We start from the raw sequence: 23,995 nt of genomic DNA, 5'->3' as shown, positions 1-23,995 counted from the left end.
TGGCATATGGGATCTTGCCAGATCAGGGATCAAACCCTTGTCTCCTGCATTGGCAGGCAGATTTTTTTACTCCTGAACCACTAGGGAAGCTCCAATCTTGTTTCTTAATAAACATTGCATCCATTTACCATAAGACACAACGGGCAGATTAAACATCTTAAGAAGAATGTGAGGATGACTGTCTTGTATTACTTCTTTAGTATGGCAAAGAAGCTATGAGTTATAGTGCCAAAGGTATTTTAAATTTGTGAAATTGATTAATTGGATAATCCACTCCTTCAGCAAATACATATTGTACACCTGCTCTGTGACAGGGCTCTTTTCCCGACATTTGGGGAAACAGAGATGAGTAAGATAGGCAAAAATCCCTGCCTGTGTGGAGCTGAGGTTCTACATTTATTTTTCAAGTATTACAAAGCAATGTTTGTGCTAGTTTATAAAATACATGACGACTGCAATGTCTTAAATAATCTAAGTAGTATAAAAAGCAGATAATCTAATAAACACGAATTGTAGTGTAAAGTATAAAAAATGTTCACCATTTTTGCCTGAAAATTAAACTCAGAATTATAAGGATGTCAGTGTTCCTTGTTAGGAGTTACGTTTGCATTTTGTTCCTCTTCTCCTTGAGAAGGTATCAGAAAGCCTTCTCGGATTCATCAAGGGCAGCCCTCCCCCACATTAGGAGAGCAGGAAAGGACACGTGGGTCCCTGGACTGAGTCTGTAGGAGAAGAGGGGTCAGGCGAGAGGACTCCAGTCCTGGAGAAGGGACACGACAATGGCCTATGCAAAGGGTAGGGAGCCAGACCCTCTTGTTTCAAAGGTTTAAAAGAAAAAACTCTGACTAACCTCTTGGAGAATCCCTGAGAGACAGAGGACCTTAGTTGTAGAGCTTCTGGGAAACTGGCTTTGGAAAAACTCTGGGCATCCTGAACCAGCTCACCCTGGGGGTGTGGTCAAGTATGTGCTCCAGACTGAGGTCCGCCTGGTGGTGCTCTGCTAGCTGGAGGTGATGCCAGCCAAAGCTCCAGACCCCTATGTGCCCAGTGCCACAGGCAGCCTGAGCCTCTGTATGCCTGGTTGTTGCTGCAGGACATGGTGCCCTGCAGGTTCCTGGAGCAGTGGTGGTCAACCCCCGTCACATCCCAGAGCTTGACAGTCTCAGGGGCCACATGGAGGGGAACAAATGTTAGGGGTGCAGGGACCCGGACATCTGTCCATGGGGCAGAAACACAGAAGGGAGCCAGGAGGACGCTGGTTACTTGGTGATTCAAAACACTGACTATTTTGACATGGACACATTGGCTCAAGAAAGCTAAACAGCTGTATGATGCATCTAGAATGTTGCAGTCCTTTCCCAACTGGTGTACATGTGCCTGTGAGCTCGGCTGGTGTGCATGTCAGCTGGCGGTGTCCTTTGCCCCTTGGACTTGATAGAAACTCAGCTTGGGTCCCATTACACATGCTGAAGACCTTCCCAGGAGACTGGCTAGATTCCTGCAGAACCTGGTGGGGCCTGCTTTCCCCAGGTCACTGCGAAGAGACCCTGCATTGCAAGCAAAGTTCATGGCTGGGGCTCAGGCCTTCATCCCTCATCCCCTCAAAAGCTGAGCCATGGGAGGAGGATTTATGTCTCAGCAAAACATCTTCAAAGGTTTTGCATCAGTGTCCTTCCTCATCGCGCCCCATCCCCTCCCCGCCCCGAAACCACCACAAACGGAACAACTCAGGCAGCTCAGCCTCCCAGACGCCTGTCACCTTCTATGTTCTAAAATCTCACCTTTCTCTCAAAATATCAAAGTGTTTTTCTCTACAAAGACAGCGCCTCTCCCGTGGGGGTCTCTGCTGCCAGCTGTTAAACTGAGAACAAGTTCATTCCCTTTCACTTGACATTGAACCTCTGAATCAGGAAGCACGACTGGACAAGGATGAGCTGTTTGATATCAACTGTTAATTTAAAAACCAGCTATAGTTATGAAAATATTTTATGTAAGCCTCTGGCGATATACTTGGAGTTTGTTAATGATGGATATTTCAAAGGTTAAAAGGTGCATGCCAGGGACTTCCTAGGTGGTCCAATGGTTAAGACTCTGAACTTCCAGTGCAGGGGGCGTCGGTTCGATCCCTGGTCCGGGAACTAAGATCCCACATGCAATGCAGTGTGGCCAAAAAGCAAACAAAAGGTGGAGGCTGTGTCCAGAGGTGGTAACGTAACCTTTAACATTCTATGATGAATTGTACACTTTAAATGGCAAATTGTACGATAGCTCAATAAAACTGTTACAAAAGATCTTTAATTCCGGGGCGGCTCCTGGTGAAGAAGGACCTGAGGCCCTCCGAGAGCTCTGTCCTCCTGGGGGATTGTTCACTTGCTCCGGCACCACAGGTGGAGGGGCCACTCCACTCTGCTGAGGTGGCATAGAGCCCTCCGGAGGCACTCCATTCTGGAGCACCCACCTGCTTCAGGAAGGGGCAGTGCCGCCCTGTGCAGAGCCCAGCCGGGAGGAGAGCAGACACGAAGGAGGGGGCTTACATCTTGGCAGGGGTGCTGCCTTGGCACTGGACTTGAACTCCAACCCCTGGGAGCCTGGGGAATTGTGTGTGCCCCCACCCAGCTGCTGGGACCTTTGCTTTGTCTGCCCCACCCCTCGGGAGGGTGAATCTGGTCCCAAGCCAAACTGTCCTCATGGGCAGGGGTGGCTCTCACGAGACCTCTGAACTCTGGCCACAACTAATTGGCCCCAGGTAGGCCTTTGACCCCTGCTAGGCCAGCTGGGGTCCAACTCTTGGACTTTTCTTTCCAGAGTGACCCCTGCCCAAGCCACCAGACCCTCTCTGATGGTAGAGCTGGGAGGGGGAAGGTGTGGGAACGGCAGTGCTCATTGTAGAACTGAGAGCAGCCCAAGCCTGACATCAGCGAACAAGTGGGACAGGGACTGGGGGTGGAGGGAGGACAGGGATGTGGAGTCCTGGCAGGAGGTGAGAGATGGCTCAGAGGAAGGGGTGGCTCCTCCGGGGGCCCAGCCCACATTTGGGGTGTCAGCCCCACAGCGTTGGGGTACAGTCCTCATCTACCCTTTGGGCCTTTGCAAGCACAGCGCCTTAGAAAGAAGGCTTAGAGTGGCCAAGAAGGGCCAGACCGAAGTGCCCAGTCCATCTTCATAAAAGTAGTCTGTGCTCGTCTCTTGGAAGGGCACTATTTTAACAGTTCTTCAACAAGAGTGATGTGCTTTGGGTCTTCTTGGTTTTGCTAAAATTTTTATTTTAGAGTCATGACCATGTTACAAAATTTAGAAAAATCAACAAAAGCGTCACCCATAAACTACTACTGAGATGTTGAAAACTGCTGTTTTAATTAATTTCCTAGCGTTCTTTAGTCACTAAATCGTGTCTGACTCTTCTGTGATGCCATGGACTGTAGCCCTCCAGGCTCCTCTGTCCATGAGATTCTCCAGGCAAGAATACTGGAGTGGGTTGCCATTTCCTTTTCCAGGGGATCTTCCCAACCCAGGGATGGAACCCGCATCTCCAGCATTGTAAACAAATTCTTTACCACTGAGCCACCAGTGAAGCCCAGTTTCTTAGCATGCAGTTTAGTATTACACAAACAAGGCGTTGGGATGGATAAACCTAAACCAGTGGTTCTCAAAGTGTGGCCTCAGGAACAGCAGCAACAGTAGCCGTGTCACCTGGGGCCTTGTCAGAAATGCTGATTCTCAGGCCTCACCTTCCAAAATAGAAACTGGGGCAGGGCCCAGCCAGCTCTGCTTGAATAGATTTGATGAACTCCAATTGGGGAACCTTGAGTTTGAGCAAACTCCAGGAGATAGTGAAAGACAGGGACGCTGGGCGTGCTGCAGTCCATGGGGTGGCAAAGAGTCCTGCACGACTTAGCCACTGAACAACAGTTGGGAAACCGTTGGTTGGCACCTTTGTAATCCCAACGCAGCCCTTCTATGTTACCACCAGAGGGCACCAGCAGGCTGTGATTTTCCCCTGCCATTGCCAACTTTTTCATTCTCTAAGGACCCGTGACAGACAGAGACCTCGCAACACTTTATTCCTTTTTAAAAATTGGAATAAAGATTGACTGACGATATTTTGGTAATTATTGACAGACTTTAAATGCCGCCGTGTTGGGGCCAAACTGAGCTGTCATTCTGGTCCTTGCTTGACTGTGGACCCAGTGTTTTGGCGGTGGTAGAACATGCTTGACAGCACTTGTTTTGTTTGGAGCATTAAGAAATGCAAAAGCATTATGGGTCAGTAGTAGAGACGATCACTCAAGCTTTTCATGAGGATGGCGCTGACGGTGAAGAAGGAAGTCCCTGCCCCTCCTAAAGTCGAAGCCAAAGCAAAGGCTTTGAAGGCCAAGAAAGCAGTGTCCACAGCCACACACACAAAAATAAGATCCAGACGTCACCAACCTGCTGGTGGCCCAAAACACTGCAACTCAGGAGGCAGCCCAAATATCCTCGGAAGAGCGCCCCTAGGAGAAACAAACTGAGAAAAATAGAAGACAACACCACGCTGGTGTCCATTGTGGACGTCAGGGCCAACAAGCACCAGATGAAACAGGCTGTGAAGAAGCCCTATGACATTGTTGTGGCTAAGGTCAGTACCCTGATCAGGCCTGATGGAGAGAAGGAGGCATATGTTTGATTGGCTCCTGACTATGATGCTTTGGATATTGCCAACAAAATTGGGATCACCTAAGCTGAGTCCAGCTGGCTAATTCCAAATATAAAAGTTTTCATTATGTTAAAAAAAAGATGATTGTTTAAGAAATGTTTGTACTCTATAAAAAGCAGGAGACAGCTCTTCCTTTTTGTTTCTCTGCATTTCCCAACTTTTTATAACCATGGCTGGGGGAATACACCCTGGGCCGAGAGCCTGGCTCTCATCAGTGTCCCTTCCTCCCTCTGGTTCCCTCTTTTTTCCCTTGTTGTTGTTTTCCAATCAAATGCACTGAGGTGTAATTTACATATGTGAGTGTACCCACTGGAAGTGTACAATGAATTAAATTCAATATACTTTGAAAAATGTAGTCACTGCCCCCATGGGTTTTTTTAAAAAGTGAAACTTACAGTTCAGTTCAGTTCAGTTGCTCAGTCATGTCTGACTTTTTGCGACCCTGTGGACTGCAGAACGCCAGAGCTCCCTGTCCATCACCAACTCCCGGAGTTTACTCAAACTCATGTGCATTGAGTCGGTGATCTTCCAACCATCTCATCCTCTGTTGTCCCCTTCTCCTCCTGCCTTCAACCTTTCCCAGCATCAGGGTCTTTCCAGTGAGTCAGTTCTTCAGATCAGATGGCCAAAGAATTGGAGTTTCAGCTTCAGCATCAATCCTTTCAGTGAATATTCAGGACTAATTTCCTTTAGGATGGACCCAGTTATTTGCCTTTTTCCATCTTCCTTCAAATACGGTGTTTGGTGGCTATTATGTCACCTGACAGGTCTTCCCTGATATCAGGGCTTCCCTGGTAGCTCAGACAGTAAAGAATCTGCCTGCAGTGCAAGAGACTCCAGTTCGATTCCTGGGTTGGGAAGATCCCCTGGAGAAGGGAACAGCCATCCACTCCAGTATTCTGGCCTGGGGAATTCCATGGACTCTATAGTTCATGGGGTTGCAAAGAGTCAGACACAACTGAGTGACTTTCACTTTCAAGGCACCTGAGGACCTCCAAGCACAACTTCAGAACTCACACCAGTGGGGCTCGGGCAGGAAATCCCTTCTTGGAAGTCCCAATAGAAGGACAGGGTCCAGCAGTGACTCGGTAGATCCAACTTGGTGACACCTCGCAGGAGCGTTTGGCTCTCTGCCTCATGTGTTTGCTGACATCCCTTTTCTGAGAACAATTCAGACCTCAGCAGTTTCTCTGAGTAGTTTGCAAAGCCCCTAGACACCTCCCTCGGGTACCCAGGTGCTCTTCCAGGTCACAGGGCTTTGCAGGGTTTTGAACAAGATGCAAACGTAAAAGAGAAGTCTAGATTTTCAGAACTGGACCTTTCTTGTCAAAGTAATGTTTCTGCTTTTTAATATGCTGTCTAGGTTGGTCATAACTTTTCTTCCAAGGAGTAAGCGTCTTTTAATTTCATGGCTGCAATCACCATCTGCCGTGATTTGGAGCCCAGAAAAATAAAGTCTGACACTGTTTCCACTGTTTCCCCATCTATTTCCCATGAAGTGATGGGACCAGATGCCATGATCTTCGTTTTCTGAATGTTGAGCTTTAAGCCAACTTTTTCACTCTCCTCTTTCACTTTCATCAAGAGGCTTTTTAGTTCCTCTTCACTTTCTGCCATAAGGGTGGTGTCGTCTGCATATCTGACGTTATTGATATTTCTCCCGGCAATCTTGATTCCAGCTTGTGATTCATCCAGCCCAGCGTTTCTCGTGATGTACTCTGCATAGAAGTTAAATAAGCAGGGTGACAATATACAGCCTTGACGTACTCTTTTTCCTATTTGGAACCAGTCTGTTCCATGTCCAGTTCTAACTGTTGCTTCCTGACCTGCATACAGATTTCTCAAGAGGCAGGTTAGGTGGTCTGGTATTCCCATCTCTTTCAGAATTTTCCACAGTTTATTGTGATCCACACAGTCAAAGGCTTTAGAATAGTCAATAAAGCAGAAATAAATGTTTTTCTGGAACTCTTCTGGAATTTACAGAATATAGTGTCAGAAGAAAAATAAAGCAGGGTGAGGGCATAACCACCGTGTGGGTGGTAAGATGGGAAGGTATTCCAAATAAGATGGTTCAGGAGATTACAGATAAGACAGTTGGGAAGGTCTGGGTGAGAGGTTGGCATTTGAGCAAAGACCTGAATAATATTAATAAGTGAATCTATCATGAGAATATCAGCCCTGAGTATTCACTGGAAGGACTGATGCTAAGGCTGAAGCTCCTATACTTTGGCCACCTGATTCAAAGAGCCAACTCTTTGGAAAAGACCGTAATGCTGGGAAAGACTGAGATCAGGAGGAGAAGGGGAGCGACAGGGGATGAGATGGTTAGATAACACCATTGACTCGATGGACATGAATCTGAGCAAAGGCCAGGAGATAGTACAGGACAGGGGAGCCTGGTGTGCTGCAGTCCATGAGGTCTCAAAGAGTCAGACACAAATGAATGACTAAGACTCACACACATGCCAATAGCTGAGGCATTATTCGGACATCTAGCTCTCTCACAGCACTCTAAATTAGGTCTTATCCCAATTTTACAGATTAAGAAACTGAGACTCAAACAGGCAAAGATATTTGTTTGACCACATGTCTCCTAAGTTGTTTGTCATAAGTCCAAAGGGTCAGAGAGACTTAGCATAGGAAAAGACCACAGAGTGGGGACATTGTCAGAAGACAGATGGAAGCCATGAGCCAGGGAAAATGGGCTTCGCAGAAATTAGCCCTGAATATTCACTGGAAGGACTGATGCTGAAGCTGGAGCTCCAATATTTTGGCCATCTGATCTTAAGAACTGACTCATTGGAAAGACCCTGATGCTAGGAAAGGTTGAGGGCAGGAGGAGAGAGGGATGACAGAGGATGAAATGGTTAGATAACACCACTGACTCAATGGACATGAGTTTGAGCAAACTCCGGGAAATAGTGAAGGACAGGGAGGCCTGGCATGCTGCAGTCCATGGGGTCACAAACAGCCGGACACGACTGAGCAACTGAACAACGACAACAGGGGTCATAAAGGAAGTCTTGAAACTTTGGTGGTGGCCAGGATGGAGACTGCGGAGAAGGCGATGGCACCTCTCTCTAGTACTCTTGCCTGGAAAATCCCAGGGACGGAGGAGCCTGGTAGGCTGCAGCCCATGGGGTCGCTAGGAGTTGGACACAACTGAGAGACTTCACTTTCACTTTTCACTTTCATACATTGGAGAAGGAAATGGCAACCCACTCCAGTGTTCTTGCCTGGAGAATCCCAGGGACGGGGGAGCCTGGTGGGCTGCCATCTCTGGGGTCGCACAGAGTCGGACACGACTGAAGTGACTTAGCAGCAGCAGCAGCAGGACAGAGGCTGAGCAGCCATTTCTGTTGCTCTTGAGTGGCGATGTGCAGGGAGTAGGCCCAGTTCTGATTGGGGCTTTTCCTAGAGGCCTCTCTCCTTTACCACGTGACTTGGATGAGACCTGTCCTGAGCACTCTGATTCTGGGACCATCTCAAGGGACAGACGCTCACATCCCCAGGCCAGCCACTTTGCCTTCGCTTACTGGAAATAAGAGTGTGATCTGCTCACAGCTCCCTGACCCTTCTGTGAGACCCCAGGGGTTTCACCCATGAGAGTCACTCATCTTCCCATCAGCAGGGATCAGCGCTGGAATCTTCAGCCTGCTCTTTGCTGCCACAAACTTTCACTGAGCACCTGTGATGTGCCAGTCACTGGGCTGGATGCTGGGAACATCAGGCTGAGAAGACCTCAACCTTGCCCTTGAAGAACTTGCAGCCACTCTCGGGGAGCATCTTGGTTCTGCCCAAATGGGATTGTTCTCACTGGGAGCTAATGACTCCATCTGACTACCTGTTAGTCGGTGTCAATAGGCACAAAGACCTTTACCGCTTAGCTGAAGGAGAAAGGAGTCTGGGAGGGGGGTAGTGCTAGGAGGTGTTGGATGGCCTGTAAGGACAAAGCAAAGGACAAACACAACAGTGTGATGAGGGGAGACGGGAGAACCTGGGGTCACTGGCCACCCTCCGCCCCTGCCCCTCTCCCTATGGATTGACTTCAAGACCCAAAGACCAGAGCGGCTGGTAGGGGCAGCTGAAGGAGGGGTTCATGAGATCTGACCCAGCAGCACCGCTTAGGGACCAGAGCCTCCCACACCCCAGCCCCAGACAGGAGCGCCCAGCAAGCCTCAGGGTGGCCTCAGGGGGCAGTTTCCGTGTCCAGCAAGGTGGCCTTCCTGGGGGCGGGGGCCTTGACAGTGTGAGATGGCCAGTGTCCCCTTCGAGGGCTGTGAGCCATCGACAGTCCATCTGGAGGACGGGGAACAAAAGTGTTTAGGGATCTCCCTGAAACGACTGGAGTGACTGTGAGGGAAGGCTCCGTCCTACGGGCTGTGGTAATGCAGGTCGACGAGGCCTGGCTTTCGTCTGCAGGTTGGGAAGCCTGGGCGCTCACGTGCTAGAGTGTGCCTGCACCTTGTCCTGTACTGGACTGGCCGAGAAGTTCTTCAGGTTTTCCCAGAAGATGCTACAGAAAGACCCGAACGACCTTTTGGGCCAGCCCAGTCCTTTCTGCTTCTAGAGGTTCGCCTGTTCTGGACCTTTCGTGTACATGGAACCATTCAATACGTGATCTTTGTGCCTGACTTCTTTCACATGATGTTTCTAAGGTTCACCTATGTTGTGGCATGAATCAGAACTCCATTTCTTTTTATTTCCAAATAATATTCTGCTGTGTGAATAGACCAGGGCTTCCCAGATGGTGCTAGTGGTGAAGAACCTGCCTGCCAATGCAGGAGACATAAGAGACATGGGTTCAATCCCTGGGTCGGGAGGATTCCCTGGAGTAGGAAGTGGCAGCTCCAGTATTCTTGCTTGGGGAGTCCCATGGACAGAGGAGCCTGGCGGAATACGGTCCACAGGGTTGCATAGAGTCAGACACCACTGAAGCAACTTAGCACGCACGCACACACATGTGGCTAGACCACATTTTACTTATCTATACACTAACTGATGGACATTTGGGTTGTGATGGACTTAAAATTTTTTTAATTATTAATTTATTTATTACTCAAATAATTAAATGTTAGATAGATCAAAACATTTCCTTTTACTCATAGAGTGGTTCCAAAATCTATTAATCAAAATAGTTTTTACTAAATGGCAAACTTAAAATATAATAATGGCTTTCATACTATAAATTAACATATGAAAAATATGAAGCTAGACTATTAATTATTTAATATTAATACTATAATTATATATTAGAGTATTTATTATAGTAATTATTCATATATGTGGATAAGATGCTAAGCTTGATATTAGAGCTAAATTTGATTAATTCCTTAGTTTTAAATTTTTCACAAGCTTTAAAAACGCTAGTAGTATATCAGAACAACGCTAGTAGTATATCAGAACAAACTGAAGAAACTCATTTGAGTTTTTTTTGGTTATTACGAATAATGTGGCTGTGGACACCTGTGTGTATCTATATACTTGTGTCTGTGTGCGTGCTCAGTAGTGTCTGACTCTTTTTGATCCTATGGACTGTAGCCCGCCAGATTCTTCTGTCCATGGGATTGTCCCGGGAAGAATACTGGAGTGGGTTGTTATTTCCTCCCCTAGGGAGTTTTCCTGACCCAGGAATTGAACCCGCATCTCCTACATTGCAGGTGGATTCTTTACTACTGAGCCACCAAGAAAGCCCCTATATACATGTACATACAAATAACATATATATGTGTATATATACATACACACACATACATATATATATTTTTTTTCATTGCAAACAAGTACAACTAAAAAGTACAAGAAATAAAAGCAGCCACCTGAAATCCCTCATCTAGAGGTAATAGCTGTCATCACTGGCAAACGTCCTACCAGATGTTATCCCATTTCTAGTCTCAGAAATTATCTAAAAGGTTTCTTTGAGTTTGGGCCCTGCTTCCTCCCCGTTCATGGGTCATGGATCACACAGGAGAGGGACACCTTCCCCCTAACAGGCCATGGTTGCAAAGTTGCTGAAGGTTCTTGGGGCCAGTGCTCTCCAAAAGGAGTGTGAGTGCATCCTACGGCCTGGGAAGAAAGTATGTGTGTATACAATACTATCATACTTTTATTAACACAGAAATGCTTGTATTTATTTGAGCCCTCAGTGGTAAAGAATCTGCCTGCAATGCAGGAGATGCAGGTTGGAGCCTTGGGTCAGAAAGATCCCCTGGGGGAGGAAATGGCAACCCACTCCAGTATTCTTGCTGGGACAATCCCACGCACAGAGGAGCCTGGAGGGCTACAGTCCATAGGGTCGCAAAGAGTCAGACGTGACTGAACACGCACATGCTTGCATTTAATGTTCAGGTAAATAATTATACTCAACCTTTTAACTGATGGGGTATGTTCAGTGATGAAAAAGAGGTAGATTCTAGTGGATTCGGCAGCTGTTCTGCAGACGGCCGTTTAAAGGCTCCCAGTCCTTCTCCGAGCTGCCTGAGCCCTGGCGGCACTGCAGCTTGCCTGCCTCTCTTCTCTTTGCTCACATTCACAATTCACACCAGCACTGGTGTCCACAGACCCTCCAAGTGACCTGAGCCCTAAGCCAGGAGAGGGAGCCCCGCAGTGCTTCTTGGGTCTCAAAACCCACCTGGGGTCCCCTACCCCAGCCTGCACACTCAAGCCTGGGGTCCAGCTGTCCCCATCCATGGCTGCTTCATGTAGTATCCTGATGCCCTGTCTTTCTCCCAACACCCTCAGGCTTGTCTGACTTTGTCCCAGGAGAGCCCTTGTTCCTCCCAGTGCTGTCACGCTCCCTGGTGTTCATCCAGGTGGAGCACCTTTTCTGACCCTCTTGTTTAGTCTCTAGGTCATGTCTGCCTCTTTGTGACCCCATGGACTGTAGCCTGCCAGGCCCCTCTGTTCGTGGGATTTTACCAGGCAAGAATACTGGAGTGGGTTGCCATTTTCTACCCCAGGGGATCTTCCTGACCCAGGGATTGAACTCATTTCTTCTGCATTGGCAGGTGGACTCTACACCACTGAGCCACTAGGGCAGCCTCTGACTCTCTTAGTTCTAACAAATAGGACACCTGGAACCCTGTTTCTGTCCTGCTCCTAGCTGAAGCCTTAAGGCCCCAGCAGATGAGACACAGTGATAGAAGAGATGCCTTGGAGAGCCGGACAGCCCCGGAGATGACAGGTCTGTCCATTCTCCAGCTCCGGACCTGCTATTCCTTGGCCAGAGGAGGACGCGCTGCAGCTGTGAATTCCTCTCGGGAACGCAGTGCAGAGCTCGTGTCTGAACAGCCACTGGAGAAATGAAAGGTTTGGCTGACTCTAGTGGGGAAGCACACCTGTGCTGCCCAGTGTAATGCACAGCACTTGTACTGCCCTGAGACGCACACACACGTACACACTCACACCCCATACACTGAACCTGAAATTTAAACCTCACACACACACACACACACACACACGCTCACACCCCATACACTGAACCTGAAATTCAAACCTCTCTCTCTCTCACACACACACACACACACACACACACACACTCACCCTGTACACTGAACCTGAAAATCAAGCCTCTGACACACACACACACACACACACACCCCATATACTGAACCTGAAATTCAAACCTCACACTCGTGGGATGGGCCCGAGCTGCCGTGGAGAACAAGCAGTGGACCGAGAAGCTAGCCCAGACTAAGATGTGTACAATGGGGCCCTGTCTGGAGAAGTGGGTTTGGGTGGAAAAATTAGAATCTCTGATAAACCTGGGGGAACAAAAAGAAAGGTGAAGGTGTTTTGGAGAGAGGGTGTTTGGTAGCTGTAACATCCAGTGAAGGAGCTTGTCCTCAGATTATGTTAATAGAGACCCAGAGATGGCAGAGGAAGCAGGGGACGGAGCAAATGGGCTGAATTCTTGTCCCTTGTGTGAAGGAGCTCAGTGTTTGTTTGTGATTTTGATTTTGATAATAATATAAATGTGGGTTTAATAATTTTCATGAAAAACTAAATGGAACTGCTAACAGATTTAAAAACAGGATATCTACTTTCCAAATCATTGCAGAAGATAAAAGCAAGCACCAGAGTCTACAGAAGACAAAAAATTAAATTAAAAGGATCAAAAAACTTTAAAGAACTTAAAAATACAAAGTCAAAATTCAGATGAAAAAGTTGGGCCAAGCGTAAGCAATAATGACAATAACTGTGAACAATCCAGTTTCCTTATTAAAAGGCAGAATGTCTCGGATTACATATTTTTAATCTAGTACATTATAAACACACCTAAATTTTAAAAAAATACCAGAAAGGGAAAGAATCAAAGCTTGGGCAAAGATATCAAGCACAAATAAAAATTAAGTAGGGCTGTTACCATTCACATCAGATAAAGCAGAATCTGCTAGGAAGTGGACAGCTCACAGTGAAGGAAGGATTTAAGTGGTGCCTACATGTGGGTGCAGGCACTCGCTCCTGTTCCCTGAAGTGCAGGTCTCCTCCAATTCTGGGCACAAGGGAGAGCTGTGCTTCCTCAGCTCCGAAAAATAGGTTATGGGCCACGTGACTTGTTTTGGCCAGTTAAATGTGACATCCTGGGTAGAAGACTTCGGTTCTTGAACTCCCAGCAGGCTCTCTTCCATGTCCCATCAACTGAGGAAAAATTCCTTGGCTTGGAGTTGCCACACTGAGCCATTGAATGGTAAGGAGCTGCCCTGGAGGGTTGCCCAGCCCCACGATAGACTGTGCAAGCAGGAAATAAATATTTTAACCCACTGCAATTTTGTGGTTGTTTGTTACCACAGCAAAACCTCACATTGCCTATCTAATACATATATTAAAATTGAACCTTAATGTACTGAATAAATAACACCTATATGACTATTAGAATATAAGGACAAATAAACACTGTATCATTTCACTTATATGTGGAATCTAAAAAAATAAAACAAGTATAACAAAACAGAAACAGACTCATAGATATAGAGAACAGCCTGGTTGAGGGGGGCGGTGCTGAGTAAAGGGTGTGGGGCTGCTGAGTGAAACAGGAGAGGGCGATAAAGAGGTACAAACTTCCAGTTATGGAATAAATAATTCACAGGGATATGATGTACAACTTGGGAATGTGGTTGATGATATTGTAATCATTTTGTGTGGTGACAGACGGTAACTAGACTTATTGTGGTGATCATTTTGTAATATATAAAAATACTGAAACACTATGTTGTACAGGGCTTCTGTGATGACTCAGACAGTAAAGAATCTGCCTGCAATGTAGGAGACCCAGGTTTGATCCCTGAATTGGGAAGATCCCCTGGAGAAGGGCATGGCTACCCACTCCAGTATTCTTGCCTGGAGAATTTCATGGGCGGAGGAGCCTGGCGGGCTACACCCCATGCGGTGGCAAAGAGTCAGACATGACTGAGCAACTAACATTTTCATTTGCATGTTGTAACACCTTGTAAATCAATTATAAATAATAATAATAAAAGAAAAAATAAGGATAAATAGAAAAAAACCACAGTGAATTTTTCTAACACCATTATCAGTCTTCAGTGGGGCAGGAGGGATGTGAAGGGTGTAGACGGTGTGGCGAGAGCCCCAGTGAGCCTCCAGACAAGCTCAGTAAAGATACGAATGGGGAACCACTCCTAGAACGGAAACTGCTGGTCACACAGTGCCCACGCTTTGTTTTGTTGTTTTTAAAATGGGGCCGGGAGAGAAGCTGGGGTATTTCTGCCTCATTCTGCCCTGCACTGACACAACTCCGACTCCAGGACAGTCCCTCCCTTTGCCCCCAGGGAGAACCTGGCTTCCCACTGGCTCCTCCATCACACCTGCCCACGTCTCTATCGCTTCAGTTAAACTTCCTCATGTGAACCATCTGAGTCGAATCCCTTTTCAGAGGGGACCCTGACTTGCTCTCTCCCTTCTTACATCATCCCTGTCTGGGGGTGGGCTTCCTTAGTCTGCCCCTTGCCACCTGCCTGGACTAAGAGCTTTTCCTACGAAAGAGCAGGACTCTGACTGGGTCCTGATATTGTCCCCCCCCAACCCCGATCACCCCCAGACTGGCCTGCTTGTGTGCAGCCCAACTTTGGACCACCTGTTTGGCATTAGGGGAGGACCTCCCATGTTTCAGGCAGAGGTGGGGAGGCTCCTGGAACCTGCCTGGCTGAGGACCTGGAGGCTCTGCCTCCCCAGCCACCATCACCTCTATGGTAGGGGTAGGGTGGTACCTCTTGGGAAAACACAGGCTTGAGAGATGGGGCCTGTCCTCCAGGTGTATTTGGGAGCCCAAGGTAGGTTCCTGGGCCCCACCTGCCAAACAGAGCTCCTATGTGTTACCAGCCACAGCATCAGGGAGTTTCAACCAGGCAGACGCCCCATTCCTCACCCTGACTCCCCAACAACTGAGAGCTTCAGGGAAGGGAATGTCTTCCTCCAGGACATCCTGAGTCCTGAGGCCTTCCAGGGCCTGAAATTCTTTTAGCTTCTGCTCAACCGGCCCCATCCTGGAAGACCAGGACTCCATGGGACCCATCCCTGGAGCTGGTACGACCAGCTGGTGGCCATCCTGGTGGGAGAGAAGCTGCAGGTGCCCCAGGCAGCTCTGATGGTGAGATCCTCCGTGGAGAGGAACGAGGCCGAAAGTTGGCCTGGAGGACCGGAAGCCTTGGACAATACCACTCGGAAAACCTCTGCAGGTCTCAAAACTTTTCCTGGGGTTGATGGACTACCTGTTAATCCTTCCCAGCTTTCCAGCCGAAACTCATGGCTGGGCTGACAAGGAAGCAGTCGGAGGACTTCAGGTTTAGATGTCAAAGGAGGACTTGCCTTCTGGCAGCATCCTCAGACAACAGGTGAGGGGCTGGCCTCCACTGGCGGGAGGCTGGATGGCAACAGAGAGTCATGCGTGTTGTGTGTGTATGTGTTAGTCGCTCAGTGGTATCTGACTCTGCGACCCCATGGACTGTAGCCGGCCTGGCTCCTCTGTCCACAGAATTCTCCAGGCAAGAACACTGGAGTGGGTTGCCATTCCCTCCTCCAGGGGATCTTCCTGACCCAGGAATAGAACCCAGGTCTTCTGCATTGCAGGGAGATTCTTTACAGTCTGAGCCACCAGGAGAAGTCCATCATGCATGTTGTTTGCAGCTGATTCAGGGATGAGAGCTACTTAGGAGGAGACTCTGTGGTGTTGGGCCCCAGGATCCTGGGTGTCCAGATACCATCCACGGAGAAAACCTTTTACTTCTGGTGGCAGCTCCTTGAATCCCAGAATTCTCCATTCCTTGTATCTGGGCTTTGGAAGATATGCCTGCCTCCCTACCAGTGAAGCCCACAGTAGACCCACTGCCTTCCTGCTCCTCCTACTCTGGCAGCACCCCTCAGCATCCTCTGGCAAGGAGTCTGCAGACAGCACAGCAAACTGAGGCACTGGCGAGCCCTGGGTATGGCAGCCCCTCACCCTCATTGACCTGGCATCCGAGTTCTGAGCCACGGAAGCGGGGTGAGACCAAGGAAGAGAGCCAGCCCCTAGTGAACTCAGCTTAAAGAAGGGCCCCCGGACAGTGGCGGAAATCAAGGGGTGGGAAGAAGGTCCCTTGTCTCCCCAGCTGGAACAAGACTTCAATGCTGTTTCCTTACCTGGGTGAGGTCACTGTGTTGGCTGTCTGCCTACCCGAGAACCCACTGCTCAGGGAAGAGAGGTCAGGGGCTCAGATGTCCGTGGAAAAGCCAGGTGCCACAGGCCACTTCCCTACCCTCAGCAGTAGCAGCATGGGGCTTCTTGGGTGGCTCAGACCGTAAAGAATCTGCCTGCAATGCAGGGTACCTGGGTTCGATCCCTGGGTCGGGAAGATCTCTTGGAGAAGGGACTGGCAACCCACTCCAATCTTCTTGCCTGGAGAATTCCATGGACAGAGGATCCTGGCTCCACTGGCCACTTCGCAACACCCATCCTCAGCCAATTTTCCTCTGGAGACACTTGGACAGGCCTGCTGACCCCATGATCTTGGGGCTACAACCACTCTGGATACCCCTGAGAGGAGTCATGCCTGCCTGGCAGAACCAGCCCCAGAGGCTCTATTTGTCCTTGTTTTCACCAAAGGACAGAAGGCAGATGGGGGAGCTGCCCAGGAGAGGCATGTACCAAGGATAGAGTGAGATTAGCTTGAAATGATTTAAATTTCCTGATGGCTTCAGGAGAAGAGATTTTAAATATTCATAATTTCTCATGCAAGACTCCATAGGGCATATGAACCAAAATTGTGAACAGCTTCAGGTGAAAAGAAAACCCACATCCCCCTCAAAAAGCACATCACACGAAGTAAATAGGAAACCAACCACAGAATATGTTCTTTCTGAGATCCTTGGCCTCACCCCGCCAAGCCTGGAGAAAACCAACCACCCCATAATTCCCTGAGGTGAGATTCATAAGGTAACCGGACCCACTCCACAAGTTACACAGTTCAGTTCAGTTCAGTTGCTCAGTCGTGTCCGACTCTTTGCGACCCCATGAATCACAGCACGCCATGTCTCCCTGTCCATCACCAACTCCTGGAGTTCACTCAGACTCACATCCATCGAGTCAGTGATGCCATCCAGCCATCTCATCCTCTGTCGTCCCCTTCTCCTCCTGCCCCCAATCCCTCCCAGCATCAGAGTCTTTTCCAATGAGTCAACTCTTCACATGAGGTGGCCAAAGTACTGGAGTTTCAGCTTTAGCATCATTCCTTCCAAGGAAATCCCAGGGCTGATCTCCTTCAGAATGGACTGGTTGAATCTCCTTGCAGTCCAAGGGACTCTCAAGAGTCTTCTTCAACGCCACAGTTCAAAAGCATCAATTCTTCGGTGTTCAGCCTTCTTCACAGTCCAACTCTCACATCCATACATGACCACAGGAAAAACCACAGCCTTGACTAGACGGACCTTAGTCGGCAAAGTAATGTCTCTGCTTTTGAATATACAGTCTAGGTTGGTCATAACTTTTCTTCCAAGGAGTAAGCATCTTTTAATTTCATGGCTGCAGTCACCATCTACAGTGTTTTGGAGCCCCCCCAAAATGAAGTCTGACATTGTTTCCACTGTTTCCCCATCTATTTCCCATGAAGTGATGGGACCAGATGCCATGATCTTCGTTTTCTGAATGTTGAGCTTTAAGCCAAATTTTTCACTCTCCACTTTCACTGGAACCTTCTAAATCTCCCCAAAGCAGAAAGGAAAATTTCAGTTATTTGTTTCCTCTAATAACAGAGAGAAGATGGAGTAGAATTAGAGGGCCCTCCGTTAGCTAAATTTAATTTTAATTTAATTCACCACATCTGACTTCTGAGCTGTCCAGTGTCCTGAGAAGAGCTTCCTGACATGGCCGAGATGATCAGAATCACGGGACAAAAGCCGCATGGCCAGTCCTATCCTGGGAGACACGGATTCAGTGGATTGGGGGGTGGGTGGGAGAAGGAGTCTGTATTTTTAACAAGATTCCTGGAGGATTTGGATACAAATCAATCCAGAATTGGGAACATGGCTGCTAGATCCATTCAGAGGCAAAATCCTTGTCTCCACCTCTTCCCTCCTCCTCAGACTAATTACTAAAAAAGAAGTGCCATGAGTAAATAAAGACAGCTTTCAAGATGTTCATGGAATGAGTTTTTTTTTTTTTACATTTTTCAACTAGTTAAGACAAAAACATTACAATGATTGACTTCTTTCATTTAGTTACATAAATAAAATTTTTATAAATATCTCTTTATAAACAATATAAATAGCTTTACAACATAAATACATTTATGCATGACATGAATTTACAAACAGCAATGTTTTACAGCTCGTTTTGTCAGTCTCTTAATAACTGTCCCTTGTCATCGCGTTGGTGTAGGTGTGTGTGTTTCATGTATATAATATATATATAATATATAACTTTTTATTTTTCAGTAAAAAAAAACAAATGATAAAGTCATACCCCCCTCCCTAAATAATCATAAAACAGCTGGTGTTGTGTATTCCCAGTACCAGGAAAAAAAAAAGAAATGTAAAAGCCACATTGCGCTGGAGGTGCTTCCAGATGCGAGGAGGCTGATGACCAAGGGTGACCTCAGCAAAACGCAGCAAGTCCCCAGTCCTGAAACACAGAGGGCCAGGGGAACTCAGCTGAGAAAGCCCAGCCTGTAGGGCACATCTAGAACCTTCTTCCCACTCCAGCTGTAGCAGGAGGCGTAGTCCCTCCACCTCTGCCCTACAGGCCCTGACGGAGGCCTTGCTGCAGAGGGATAAGGCCCTTCTACTCAGGTCCTCCCCAGGCCCTCAGCTGTCACCTGCTGTGTCCTGGGCACCTCCTGTTCAAGCACAGGTGGAACCAGAAAGTCAGCCAGCCCTCCAACCCCTCTGTCTAAGCGTAGGCCTTGCCCTGGGTGCTCAGTGGGACACAGTGAGGGAAGGGGAAGGGAAAACTCCCCCGCCTTCCCTTCATTTTAGCTACAATACAAACCTCGGTCAGGTGCTTGCCTTGGCTTTATAAGTCTGGGGGACAATGGAGGGAAGGGGGAGAGAAGCGCCTGAAGAGTGGGGAATTCTGGGCCCAAATCCCGACTCGGACAAGTACTTCTGGGATGGCTCTGGAAAGCTTTTTAGGCTCGCTTTCCTCACCCATAAAATGGGATAATAGCCACCTCAAGGGCTGCCACACGGGGCACCGGCAGAATGTCTGGCTCACAGCGGCCCAGTAAATAGCACTTCCTTCCCCGGCTGGCTGCTTCTCAGAAAGGGTCCCTTTCAGAAGCAGAGGAAAGGGCATCTTGCACCTGCTCTGGGGAGACGAGTGGTCATGCTGGGTTAGCAGAGGCATTTGATGGGGGCTGCACCCAGTCTCTGCTAGTGGATGTGAGGGTGAATGGGTGTGAGGGTCCCCCGGGACTGGAGGGGCCACCTCGGAGGCAGGGTGGCGGACAGCATGAGCAGAGGGACCCTGGGCCTCAAGGCCTTGGTGAACTCTCCCCCAGCCCCCTTCTCTGGGTGTCCCATGTGTTTAAACAGATGATAGGTGTGTGTGAGGTGTTCATTCAGGCACCCTCCACATCTCATCTCTGTCATTAGCATTTTATAGTCAAGGCTATAACCATCAGCGATAGTCATTATGGCGGCTGGTTAGAGCCAAAGTCAACTCCTGAGTGGAGACATGGCCACTGCTTTGGAAGAGCTTTCGTCAATAGGGAACCCTAAGCTGTCTTTCTTTTTTTAGCCCAGACAGTGAGATAACCGGGGCATCTCCACTAGGAGGCTGCTGGCAGCAGGAAGGATGGATGCTCTGCCTTCTCACGGCGATAGGGGTGAGGGTGGGGCTGAGACGGTTGTGGATGTTGTAGGTTAGCGTTCAACTAAAAGAGAACTTCCAGGAAGCTGGCAAACCTCCTCAGTAGAAGGGGTCAAGAAGTCTTAGCAACCCCGATTCCTCCTTCAGGGTCCTTCTCCACATGCCCACCTGGCACCCACAGACAACCACATCTGAGAACAAGGAACCTATGGGGATGTGCTTGGCAGGCTCTCGACCTGATGCCAGGACCTTATCCCATCCTCTGCTAACTCATAATACCATTTGTTTGGATTCTCAAGTTGGAACTTGATGCTTAAATCACAAGTTGAAAGTCTAAGGCCTGTGGCTCCATCTCTTCGTTGCTGAGATAGGAGAGAATAGAACAAACCCATCACAACAGTAGCTTCTAAAGACTGGGGCACACGTGCTAGAATCACAGCAAGTCAAGATCTCAGATGAACGAAGCCCTTGCAGGAGGAACATACAGCCTGGCCATGTCTGGCTGCAGAGAGGAAAGACACCGGCTAAATGCTAGGGCAGGTGGGTGAGGAGTGCCCCTAAGTTGAGTGAGGCAAGTTTTGTGGGTCATTGACAGACATTTTTCAGAGCCCCTTTGGGCATCTTACAGACCCCAGATCATCTTTGGCTAGCATCTGGCCCTTAATGTGCTCATGAGTTCATTTGGGGAGGTTCACAGACAACTATAGCTCAGGTGAGATTTTCTGTATCGAAGCCTCAGGCGTTGTGCTGGAGAACTTCAGAGAGGGGAGCTCTTGTCCTCTGGGGGGAAGACAGCGTGGACACTGATATGGCTTCTGGGATGAGAGAACAGCTTGATCTGGAGTGGGACAGAAAGGCTGTGGGACAGGGAATGACAGCAGCTGGCCGCAGGCAAGGCTGGATACCGGGAGGGGTCAGATTCTAAAGCAGCTGAATGTCAGTTCCAGAGGTTGGATGTTGTTTGTCCACGGACACTGATGGGCAGCGGGGATGGAGAGGATGGGGAAAGGAGGGAAGGACCTTGGCCCAGCACCTTGCCAGGATGCAGTGCTCGGCAGGGGCAGAAGGTAGCACAGGGGTTTCCAGCCTGGTGGAGGGGGAGAAGGCTATGCCAGAAACCCAGGTGTGGAGCCAGGCATGGTGGGGGTGGTGGGTAGGGGGTGGGGAGGAGCTCAGTTTGGGATATGTTTGAGTTTGCGGTTGGGGCAAAAAAAGATTTATTTTAGTTTCTGTTTCCTTGCCCTGAAATAGTGCCACGAACACTGAGGTTGGATCCTGAAGTCACATGGATTGCAGCAGCGTCAGGACCCTGGACAGGCCAGCTTGCCCACAGCCACGGTTTAGAGACCCAGACAAGAATCAGAATGCTCTGGGGCTGAAATGCCCCCTGGTGATGCTAACAAGTGGCTATTCTGTCTATTGGGAGGGGCAGGTGTCACCCCAAGTCTGTCGCATCACAGGGACAACAGACCCAGGGAGCTGTCCTGACCCCTGGGCTGCTTACTACGCAGCACCATGATGCAGTGGCTGGCAAACGAACTTACCCTTGACTTGTATGTATGCCCTTCCTCCTTTGCTCCCACAAACCGAGGATCACCCCTCAAACTCGTGCCTCCCCCGCCCCCAGTTGGAGAACTGGGGCCAATGCTGCTGGTTGCTTTGTGGTCCTGGGGTGGCTGGGACCCCACCAAGCTGTCTCTGATTCTCCAGAGGAAGTCAGATGGGTTCATCCATGCTGAGCCATTTCTGACCTTGCCAAAGATCCCCGACTACTTTTCCCTCACTTTCTCCATCTGTAAAATGGGATGATAAATGTCCCTGGGGCAAAACTCAAGCACACACACAGTCCTATGTCCGGATGGGCTGGTCGTGAGGAGGAAAGGTCCCAGGACCACGGGATCAGAGGGGAACTGGCCTGCGGGAGCGGGTACAGGCTTGGTTCTGGGGGCTTCGCGGGGGGTGCTGGGTGTGCAAGAGCGCCCAGAGGCCAGGGTTGGTGGTACTCACCGCCGCCAGGGGTCGCCGCACTAACATCCCAGGCCGCTCATGGAGCCGATCCTGTCCAGCTTGAGGCCGAAGCAGCCCTTAGACAAACCCTTCTTGTTGCCTCCTTTGTATTTGCGCGCGTTGGGGTGCTCGTGCAGCAGGCGGGTCCACGCCGCCCGGGACTTGGTGTCCACGCGCAGGTCCCGAAGCAGTCGCGACCGGTCGTCCTTGAGATTGGCGCCGCCGCCCCCGGGAGTCTTGTCGCCCTTCTTCTGACCGCCGCCCGCAGCCTGGGACTCGGCCACCTCCTCGCCGGGCGGAGTTCGCGGGACCTTCCAAGGGAAAGGACGAGCAGGTCAAGGCACGCGCCGCGGCAGCGCGGGGGACTCTGCGGGGCCGCCGATGGTCCGGCGCAGAGTCCTGAGAACGCCCGTCACAGGTGTCCGGCAGCTCGGCCCTGCGTCCACCTGCCTCGGGGCCGCCGTGGTTCGCTCCCTCGGGGAGCCCTTTGCCCTCCTCTCCTTTGCCCCTTGCGGGGCTGACCACTCTGTGGTCGGGGCTGCGCATTTGTAGACGCTATCCCGAGTCCAGGCTTCGAGGGCCCCCAACTGTCCCCCGCGCGCATCTCAAGGGAGGGAGCCGTCTTTCCGCCCCCACTGCTCTCAACCCCCCACCCCGGTGCGCCACACCCTCCTAGACACCTCAGCCCTCCCATTGCCCCTCACAGGTTCTGACGTCCCCGCGACAGTACCCACCTTTGGCGGCGCCCCGGGCTTGGCTTCGGAGGGCCGGAGCGAGAGGAGCGCGAGCAGCAGGGCGCAGGCCAGCAGCTGGGAGAGGTGCATGGTGCCCGTGGGGTGCCTGGGCGCAGATGGGCGGCAGCGAGGGTGCGCGGGGTCGGCGGGCCGACCGGCAGGGGAGCGCGGAGCAGGCTGGCCGGGCTGCGATGCGGGCGCGGGTCCCAGTGCTGCGCGGCGCCGGCTGGGTGCGCTCTGAGTCCGCGGCTCCGCTCGCGCCTTTATAATCCAACCTGCCGCTGATGTCATCCTCCCGCCCACAGGGCCGTCCGGGCCAATGGTACGCGCGCCGAGGGCCGGGAGGGGGCTGCGAGGGCTCTCCCTCGGCCCCCACCCTCACCCCACCCTGGAGGGATCCCGCGGCTCGGCGGGCTCTCTCCGGACTGCGCTCCAAGCTGCAAAGCGGCGCGCACAAGGGACCACGGATTGCAGGGAGCGCGCCCTAGCATGCCAAGCGTCCATGCACCCGGTGCCCTGCGCACAAGCTTGGCCCTCAACCCACACGCTCGTCCTGGAAAGGATCAGTTTCCCTCTTTGCAGGTGCAAAGATGGGCTCAGAGGAATTAAATCACTTGACCAAAAGCACACAGCCAGAAAGTTGGCACAGTCCGAAATCCACTCAGAGCTGCCTTGTTGCCAATCTCTTCCCCGGGGCACCTGACGGGCGAGAGGCACGGATGCCTTGAGACTGAGGAGGCGGATGGTGGAGCGGGAGGTCAGGGAGGGAGGCGCAAGAAGAGAGGGATTTGCCCGGGGCCGCGGGGGGGAGCGCAAGCCCTACACCAGAGAATGCAAGCTTTTCGCCTGCGGATGAGAGCAAAACCCAGAAAACTGCGCGTGTGTTTGAGATGCGAGTGTTCCTGCGTGTGTACCGAAGCCCCGTGTGCTGGACGCGGTGACTCTAAGTGCGTCCTCAGCCCGGGTCGGCTGCACAGACCGTCCCCGGGTCTGACCCGCCAGATGGCTCCCGTCTGCACCGGCGGGGGCGCGCCTGACCCAGTCTGCACCCACACGAGGATCCGCAGCGTGGGGCTGTCGCTCCAGCGTCCTGTGCACCTGCACAGTCTGAGGAGCGAGCTTCACCCGACCCCGAGCCAGGTCTGGCTTCTGTGAGCCGTAACAGGTGGTCGCGTTCGCGTTCTCTGCCGCTGAGTGGTCCCTGTCGTAGTTGTCGGTACACGCCCAAGTATCCCTGCCACCCACGACTCCTTCTCCTGGAAA

General features: G+C 50.4%; 1 protein-coding gene and 1 pseudogene across 1 annotated transcript; one reads left to right on the top strand and one right to left on the bottom strand.

Annotated features, from left to right (window-relative positions):
* The first annotated feature begins 4,295 nt into the window (after positions 1–4,295).
* Positions 4,296–4,717, top strand: LOC120854763 (annotated as a pseudogene).
* Positions 4,718–18,609: 13,892 nt separating this feature from the next.
* On the bottom strand, positions 18,610–22,822 carry NPPC (natriuretic peptide C). Its single transcript, XM_040228119.1, has 3 exons — positions 22,733–22,822; positions 21,999–22,309; positions 18,610–18,803 (listed from the first exon to the last, which is right to left on the bottom strand). Exons 1-2 carry the CDS (start codon positions 22,820–22,822, stop codon positions 22,019–22,021), a joined length of 381 nt encoding a protein of 126 aa, XP_040084053.1. The 3' UTR covers positions 18,610–18,803; positions 21,999–22,018.
* Positions 22,823–23,995: the final 1,173 nt, after the last annotated feature.

Source organism: Oryx dammah, unplaced genomic scaffold (genome assembly GCF_014754425.2).
Source record: "Oryx dammah isolate SB20612 unplaced genomic scaffold, SCBI_Odam_1.1 HiC_scaffold_27, whole genome shotgun sequence".
NCBI classification, from domain to species: Eukaryota; Metazoa; Chordata; class Mammalia; order Artiodactyla; family Bovidae; genus Oryx; species Oryx dammah.
Note: the sequence above shows the minus strand (reverse complement) of the source record. Positions and strands in the feature narration are given on the sequence as shown.